Source organism: Pygocentrus nattereri, chromosome 6, assembly GCF_015220715.1.
Source record: "Pygocentrus nattereri isolate fPygNat1 chromosome 6, fPygNat1.pri, whole genome shotgun sequence".
NCBI lineage: Eukaryota > Metazoa > Chordata > Actinopteri > Characiformes > Serrasalmidae > Pygocentrus > Pygocentrus nattereri.
The window spans coordinates 2,034,541-2,043,849 of record NC_051216.1 but is presented as its reverse complement, the minus strand read 5'-3'; the positions used below and the strand labels follow the sequence as shown (position 1 = coordinate 2,043,849).

At 42.3% G+C, this 9,309-nt stretch overlaps 1 protein-coding gene across 3 annotated transcripts; it reads right to left on the bottom strand.

Annotated features, from left to right (window-relative positions):
• Positions 1-1,944: 1,944 nt before the first annotated feature.
• Positions 1,945-8,188, bottom strand: LOC108414511 (zinc finger protein 239-like). Of its 3 annotated transcripts, none has more exons than XM_037538993.1 (2): positions 8,095-8,188; positions 1,945-4,180 (listed from the first exon to the last, which is right to left on the bottom strand). In XM_037538993.1, the coding sequence occupies exon 2, from the start codon at positions 4,065-4,067 to the stop codon at positions 3,195-3,197; it is 873 nt and encodes a 290-aa protein (XP_037394890.1). In that variant the 5' UTR covers positions 4,068-4,180; positions 8,095-8,188; the 3' UTR covers positions 1,945-3,194. The 3 variants fall into 3 exon arrangements, with proteins under 3 accessions (XP_037394890.1, XP_017542864.1, XP_017542866.1); XM_017687375.2 differs by lacking the exon at positions 8,095-8,188 and adding an exon at positions 7,872-8,086; XM_017687377.2 differs by lacking the exon at positions 8,095-8,188 and adding an exon at positions 6,807-7,379.
• Positions 8,189-9,309: the final 1,121 nt, after the last annotated feature.

Genomic DNA, 9,309 nt, shown 5'->3' with positions numbered 1-9,309 from the left:
AAAGTAACCCTGCCTCATTTACATCACCCTAAACCATTTTAAAGTCACCATCAGAGCCTGATTTCCTTTAAACGATGTTTACTAACCCTAACTAATAAAAAAACATACAAATGCGGGACGCTGAAGGAAGTGAAACCTGATGTATTTATAAGTATTAGATTCCAGATAGATTTCAGGAAGTGCCAGTAAACCATTATCTCTCTCTCTCTCTCTCTCTCTCCCTCTCCCTCTCTCTCTCCCTCTCCCTCTCTCTCTCTCTCTGTCTCTCTCTCTCTCTCTCTCCCTCTCTCTCTCTCTCTCTCTCTCTCTCTCTCTCTCTCTCTCTCTCTCTCTCTCTAGATATATATGATAATATAGGATATATATATCTGAGAACCCATTTGAATGCGTGATGCTGAAGTGACGAATATAAAAAACTCATTTGGGCTGCGGGGCTTTGAACTGAACCCTGCTGAGCAATGCTAATGCCAGTGTCACCTGTTTAGAGGATAAAGAACAGGAGAGCACAGAGAGACACTGGAGTGGGGTTGGTTTACATTTTGTGGTTGAACACCTGAATTAACTCGAGTGAAATCTTCTTTTGATGGAAGAGGGAATTTTGATCTGGCTAACTGTTGTGAAGGACTTTCTTCACCAGGGAAAGAACGTGACATTGATATCATGTTCACTGTGTCCACTCACTGTCCACTCTATTAGACAACTCCTACCTTGTCGGTCCACCTTGTAGATATAAAGTCAGAGACAACAGCTCATCTGCTGCTGCACAGTTTGTGTTGGTCATCCTCTAGTCCTTCATCAGTGGTCACAGGACGCTGCCCACAGGACGCTGCCCACAGGACGCTGCCCACAGGACGCTCTTGGCTGGATATTTTTGATTGGTGGACTATTCTGAGTCCAGCAGTGACACTGATGTGTTTAAAAGCTTCAGCAGCACTGCTGTGTCTGATCCACTCAGACCAGCACAACACACCACCTCTACGTCAGTGTTACTCCAGTGCTGAGAATGACCCACCACCCAAACAGTACCTGCTCTGTGAGGGTCCATGGGGGTCCTGAAGAACAGGGTAACAGAGTATCAGAGAAACAGATGGACTACAGTCTGTAACTGTAGAACTACAGAGTGCAGCTATACAGTAAGTGGAGCTGATAAAGTGGACAGTGAGCGTAGAAACAAGGAGGTGGACTTAATGAAGTGGCTGATCGGTGTATGTTCTGGTACGGAACACACAAACACAAATATACAGAAAGCAGGACAAAATTAGTTTTAAATTAAGAAGTATTTTATGTTTCTTTTTGCACTGAATAATTGCTGCATGTTTTAAATTTTACTTGACTCCAGCTAGTTATTGGTGAAGCAGCACTGCACAGATTCAGCGATCTTAAACTCACTTTTCACAAGAAGCATTTGGCTACTGTGAAAAATGACTGGTTTCAAGCTGCTGAAGGATCTATGAAACCTGGGTATAGCCCCAAAACGTAGATGTTTGTCGACATTCGACACCTGGTTAAAACAGTTACAATCTGAGTTTCAATTTTACACCGACATCATTTTATGACCAAAAGGTCATTTGACATCAGAATCCATCGAGGTGTCATATCAGGGTGACATGCCTGCTGGGTCTTTTCTTCATGCAGTCTATCAAAGTGATTAATTCACTACCACTGCTTTATCTGTCAAACTGTGGGAAACGGTCCATTTTGATGCTTTACATCACCTCATACACATCATTAGCCACACAAATCAGAGGTGAGATGGATGAACACTAGAAAGGGACCATTTTAACACTTGGTGCCATTGTTTTCTGATTTAACACATTTTGTGTTCAGAATAAGACAAACTGTTGTCTCCATCTGAAAACACTATGTTGTGTTTAACCCATGACAACACACAGCTCTTTAGCTTTTCACACAACCTATGAACCTATAAAAAAAAGCATTCTTATATAGATTTTAGAATTCACTCATTTTATTCCTTTTGGTGTCATGTTTTTGAAGAACAGCACTGTTTCCCCACAGCATTAGTACCTGGTGACACACGACCCTCATCCTGCCCTTTCACCGTGTTTATCTGCCGTTGTGAGGACCAAGAGTGGCGGGGACCTAAAAACAGGTAGGACGTTCATGCAAACAGACAATTCCATACCAGAACATTCCCATCAGTCTTTGTCAGATATGCTACCTTTAGACTGACTATAGTACATCATTACATCCACATGCACCAAAACGAAACAACCACACAACATCAACTGACAACAATCACAGACAGACATGCATGAAATCACAGGGAAGTGAGGATAACAGTCCTTCCAGTATTAACAACCGCCTACATCAGCTACATGTATTTAAATACAGCTTTTAAATATTACTACGTTTTGAATACTTTTCTAAAATACATGTAATACAATATTAAATTATATAAACTACATTCTTTAATACTTGCTGTATTACAGAAACATTTTTTTCTGATCTGATGGGTCAAGATAGGCTTTTTCACTAATTTGTACTAGAGAAGCAAATCTGACCATCTTATCTTAATTTAGAAGTAAAATTTTTTATCTCATAACGTCTTATAACAAGTTAGGTAATCATAATATCCCCAACGGAGGTCATTCATTAATTAATTACATCATGTTTGGTGGCTAAACAACCAATGACAAGAAAACTAAATATGGGAAAACAAAACTAAAGTGCAATGAGTTTCAGTAACCAAAATCAGAAGTTACAAAATTGTGATGGTGCCCTCTGCTGTTTAATGGGGTCACTGCCCCAGTTTCAGTTTCCATTTAAGACCCTGCCCACAGATCTAGTTCTACTAATAAGCAGCCGCACGTTCAGCTATACCACCTTATTATTCAACGACACTGCAGTATTTGATCTGGCAAGTTTTCATCAACACTAATCAACTGGGACTTTTGTTTTCTGGGGTTTTTTGAACTGCAGATTTAAATTTTAAATAAGAAGTAATGGCATGTTAGTGAACTTGTGTCTCTACATGAGTTGCCTAAAACTGACCATGTTCTCTTTTTATTAGAAGTGCCAACACTAGAAACCAAAGCCAGGGTTCTTCTGCAATTCTTAAGATTATAAAATGATAAACTTATTCTGTGTCCTAAATTCAACTTAACTGAAGTTGTCATGGTGACTAAACAGACAGAGTGAGGATGTTTCTGTAATACGGCTCCGGATCATAACAGTCACAAATCTGGAGTTTCCATGTCTACTCTAATGCACTTGTGCGCCTTTAAAGTACTCGAATGTCTGTAGCTCTTCCCGCAGTCGGAGCAGGAGAACGGTTTCTCCCCGGTGTGGATGCGCTGGTGTTGCTGAAGATGACTCGGCTGATTGAAACTCTTCCCACATACTGAGCACTGAAACGGTTTCTCTCCTGTGTGGATGTGCTGGTGCTTTTTTAAAGTACTTTTGTCACTAAAGCTCTTTCCACAGTACGAACAGAAATACGGTTTCTCTCCAGTGTGAACGCGCTGGTGTCTTTGGAGATGGATCAGCTGATTGAAGCTCTTCCCGCACTCGGAGCAGTGATAGGGTTTCTCTCCGGTGTGGATGCGCTGGTGAGCTTTGAAAGGACCTCTGTCCTTAAAAGTCTTTCCACACTCTGAACAGCAGTACGGCTTCTCTCCTGTGTGGATGCGCTGGTGTTTGTTGAGGTTGCCTTTATCACTAAAACTACTTCCACAGTACAGGCAGTGAAACGGTTTGTCTCCTGTGTGGATGCGCTGGTGTATTCGGAGATGACTCTGCTGATTGAAGCTCTTCCCACAGTCGGAGCAGTAATACGGCTTCTCTCCTGTGTGAAATCGGTGGTGAAGCTGGAGATGATTCAGCTGAGTAAAACTCTTCCCACACTCCAAACACTGAAAGGGTTTCTCTCCGGTGTGGATGCGCTGGTGTGCTTTAAGGGTTCCTCTCTCTGTAAAACTCTTCCCGCACTCCAGGCAGAGGTGAGTTCTCTCCTTGATTGTAATGGTTTGTATTTGTCTGTTGAATAAATCAGAGCTGAGAGTACCGGAGGAGCACGGAAGAACAACGGAGCTTTCTGCAGATTCCATATTTCCACGTGTGAGCTCTCCTTATTTCAGCAGTCTGACAGACTCCTCCTGGGGGTATCATCTGACGGGTATGTGGAGGTGTATGTAACCTGTGCAGGAGTGGTCACTCGATCCTGGAGAAAGAAGAAGAGACATAAACAGTTAAACTAAGGTATCAGGTATTTCTGGTGATTTACATAATGCAGACAATATTAACTAGTTTCTGATCAAGTAAACAATAAATGATTAAATAAACATGTCAAACAATTACAAAACATCCACTGTGAATTGTTTAGATTTAACCAATAATAAAAACCAATATATGTTGCCGTATTTATTTAATTCCAGAAAATCAGACTGTTCAGGCAATGCTGGGGCCACTGTTCACTCTTAAAGGGTTTAGTGAAGAAAATGAACACTCAAAGAACCCTTTGCATGATTAAATGATTCTTTGCATAGTAAAACGGTTCCTTAAATTGATGGAGATGTGCTGTGTATATAACCCCAAAAGGCGTTCTGCTACGATGTCAAGCTTTTAACAGTAGAACCCTTTTCAAAAATGTGCTATACTGAACCAGCTACAGCGCATTCCCCACCAATCTGAAGAACCCTTTCACCATTCAAAGAACCCTTTAATCCTGCAAAGGGTTCTATTAGTGTTCATAGTTCTAGACAAAACCATTTTCTGCACCAAAGACACCTTGAAGAACCATCTTTTTAAAGAGCATACTGAAATGATTGTATTCTATTCAATAAACTGTATTTTGCATGTTGGTTTGTGCTGAACTTGTGCTGGAGTTCTGGGTGGCTTCTCCTGAGGCTAGAAAGCCGGACCCCCTGTAACTAAAGTAGACTGTATTGGTCAGAGGAACAGGAAGGAGATGGGTTGGTGGCAGGGAATGTGAGAACTTCTTCACAGGAAATGGAGGGTATAGATGTGAATTTATAAGACAGACCGGAAGCAGGAGGGTGTTTCAGGCATGTTCCTCCTCTCAAGCTTCAGTTATTCCATAACCTCTTATGTAACCCTCTACCAATATGTGTTATATTTCTCAATGATGCTGCTCTACATCATTCTAACTTCATCACTGATCTTGTGCAGAACCAGGGAAGGTATCACTGTAATCATTAACAGTGTATATAAACTGGACCCAGTCATCTCGCTGTTCTCAGTGGTGACCAGGTGAGATCAATATGTGTGGGAAAAATACTCCAGTTGGTATAGGGAGCATATTAAAATACATCTTTTAAATGTCCTTAATATACATCTTTTAATATGCTGCAACTTTAGCTTGAGCTATCCCTGTACATAAGGCACCAGTGGTGACTTCCACCCCCTTAATATTATTTGTCTTTCTATCACAATACTAGTACGGATGCAATCAGCCATGGCTTAAAACAGTGAGCTACAACTGCGTAGTCTCCAAAAATATACGTTCTGTTTATATTATTCAACTACATGGTAACATTTCAATAATACAGTATAAAAGATAAATATGAAAAAAGAAAATTATGTGCACTCTTAAAAAGATGGTTCTTCAGGAGTTCTTTAGTAAACACAGTGGTACTATATGGAACCAGTAACATTCAAAAAAATGTTCTTTCTATGAGAAATGGTTCTTCAGATTTATGGAGAATGTGTCAGTGCTTCATAGCTGACATCATAGCAGTATCAGAACCTTTTTAGTGCTTATAGAACCCTTTATAAGGCGCCAGTGGTGACTTCCACACCCTAAGCATTATTTGTCTTGCTGTCACAATACTAGTACGGATGCAATCAGCCATGGCTTACAACAGTGAGCTACGACTGCGGGGTCTCCAAGAACATACAGTCTGGGACTGAAGGAAACGGGATTTTTGTTATTTCCAAAGTATTCCAAGTCCTGCCTTTACCCAGCCTGTCCCGAGTCCTGCCTTTACCCAGCCTGTCCCGAGTCCTGCCTTTACCCAGCCTGTCCCGAGTCCTGCCTTTACCCAGCCTGTCCCGAGTCCTGCCTTTACCCAGCCTGTCCCGAGTCCTGTCTTTACCCAGCCTGTCCCGAGTCCTGTCTTTACCCAGCCTGTCCCGAGTCCTGCCTTTACCCAGCCTGTCCCGAGTCCTGCCTTTACCCAGCCTGTCCCGAGTCCTGCCTTTACCCAGCCTGTCCCAAGTCCTGCCTTTACCCAGCCTGTCCCAAGTCCTGCCTTTACCCAGCCTGTCCCGAGTCCTGCCTTTACCCAGCCTGTCCCGAGTCCTGCCTTTACCCAGCCTGTCCCAAGTCCTGCCTTTACCCAGCCTGTCCCAAGTCCTGCCTTTACCCAGCCTGTCCCGAGTCCTGCCTTTACCCAGCCTGTCCCGAGTCCTGCCTTTACCCAGCCTGTCCCGAGTCCTGCCTTTACCCAGCCTGTCCCGAGTCCTGCCTTTACCCAGCCTGTCCCGAGTCCTGCCTATCTGGGCGAGATGCATTCCTGCACAGATTGATCAAAAGACGAGGCTTGATCTTAAATATCTCCCACAGCTAAGACACCACGATCAACCCACTCCACCCAAATAACAGGGGACTTCACAGAGCACAGCTTGGGATTTAGTCGAAAGCTACCAGATCGAGATTAAACTTAATATACTGTTGATAAATGTCAAAACCTCATTATCTGTATGATGGTTTAATTAAATTAGCTGTATTTACTCAAATCAAAAGCCCTACTGTAATAGATCAAAGACTCCCAAACAGCACTGTAAATCCAGAGACAAAGCACTGTATAACGTAATCAGGTACTCACCAGATCCATCAAACAGGGCTTACAGAACGTGATCAGAACACCTTATTCTAACGTCACACAGAGAACATGAGGTGAAGATACGACTGATGTCACCAACATCCGTTCCAGACTGTTCTCACCTACATGTTTGCACATTTTAATCCACATATTCCACAGAGAGGTGTGTATGAATGTGTCCCAACACACTTAAAAACATGGTTCTTCAAGGGTTCTTTAGTAAAGACGGTGGTTCTATACAGAACCATGAAAACTGGGAGAATCATGTCATGCTTAATTGGCTCTCTGCATGTTGAAAGTCCTTTAATGGAGAATGTGTTACATAGGATTCTATACAGCACTAAAAAGGGTCCGGATACTGTTTTGATCTCAGGCTTGTAACAATAAAACCAACAATTTTCCATGCAAAGAACCATATAATGTGTAATATAGGGTTCTATGTAGCACTAAAAAGGGTTCCGATACTGCTATGAGGTCAGGCTTGTAACAGAAGCACTGACATATTCTCCATCAATCTGAAGAACTATTTCTCCCTGCAGAGAACCATTTAATCATGCAAAGCGTTCATGGTTCTGTATAGAACCAGTATTTACTAAAGAACCCTTGAAGAACCATCTTTTTTAGGCGTTTACAGTATTTTCTTTTTTACAGTACTTAGCTACTGCAGTATGATGTTGGCACGTTTTACACTATTATTACTGAAACACTACCGTTTAGTTGAAGTGTAAACAACAACAACAACAACAACAACAACAACCGTTTAGTTGAATAGTGTAAACAACAACAATAACAACATTAGTACACTAGTAAGTACACAGTATGTACACACCCTGAATCAGCCAGAACGGTCTATACAGAACCATAAATGAAAGGCAGTGGGGGTCGGGGGGCTCTTGGGGGGGGGGGGTGCTGATCCCTCGTATCGATATATCGATTATCTGCTCTCACCAACGTTCGTGACTCTCTAATACAGCAGATGCGGCTCAGCACTCAGCGCGGCCTGCGAGGCCCGAGACTAGGCCCAAACACGGTCACTGCGTTCTAGATAAGAGTTAATCAGAACAGTACCTAGAACCTGTGATCAGGGTTACGGGCCAGAACAGAAGAAGCCCCGAGGAGCTAACGCTAACAGCGCTCAGGCTGGGCTGGATGAAGCTCCTCTGCTGGTGCAGATGTTCTTCTCACTGGTTTAGGTCTAAAACATCTCCCCAAACGGTCCTCCGGGGGTTAAAGCCCTGCGCGGTGTGGATGGGTGATGACCGCTGCCCTACCTCCACCCGAGCCGCTCCACCTCCACCCGAGCCGCTCCTCACTCCATCCAGCAGATCCGGACAAGCGGACCTGGCTTCTGCTTCTGGGGTCTTTGGCGGTTGGTGAGTCGTTCTTGTGCTGCATTAGCGCCCCTTACTGGATTGGAGCCCCATATCGGAGCTGAACATGGACCATCAGAATAACAGCACATGATAGGAGAGTGATAGGAGACTGTAGAGAACTTCTTATTAATAATAATAATTTGAAGGAAAATAATTCTAATTCAACATTTATTAACCTCTTCAGCTCCTCGCTCCGCACTCGGTCATGTTCTTCCTAACGTTCATATTCCATCAGCTCCATTCAGAAGCTGGGCGTCGTGTGAGGCTGTAGCTCTTCTCTCCAGTCTAATAGACGGTGATGTCATTTTAAACCCTTATAATAAAAGAAGCTGAACTCCGTTTGTTTTTCTACTGAAAGTCGACCCGTTTTTCCCCAAATCTGGGCTCTAAACTATAAACAGACGGCGTCTCTTCAGTGATCTGCTCTGGAAACATCACTTTTAGAAAACAACACAAAGAGCTGCGCAGATTTTTGGCTTTCAGCAGTGAATTGTAAACATATAGTGATGTGTGGAGATCATAAAACACAGGTTCTGTTAATCTGAGGGAAATTGCCTTAAGATTTGGTCATGAAAATTCAGATGGACAAACCAAGACGTACCCTGGAGAGTGAGGGGTTTTACAGAAACCTGAGCAATTTTGTTTGTTTCCCTATAAACTCTGAAACCCTCTTTCCTTTCATTTTCACTGTATTAGGACATGATCTACCGTCTATATTTCCAGTTTGATTGACAATATTCAATAATATTCATAACTACAGTCTCCCTTTTACTTCTGCTCAGTTATCACTCACATAAAAAATGTAAGCGTAACCTGATTCAAAGGATTCCAGCATTAAATGTTATCAGATTACTGTCCGTTCTTTTGGATGACCTCTCCTACAGAATGTATTCAATTAAACAAAGAAATGATTCAATTAGACTTGTTTATCAAAACACACGCAAAACACAAACCTGCAGTGTTTCATGAAACAGAATGACAGAATCTAGGTGGCAAATATTTAAAGCATAAAGATGATAAATCTGTTTGAGTTTAGATGTTTATACTCAAAGCCTGAAGTTCAGAAATCAAGCTTTAGTTCTCCAGGAAAAAAGTGGGATTTCAACCATTTACAATTTGGTCACTGAGACTAA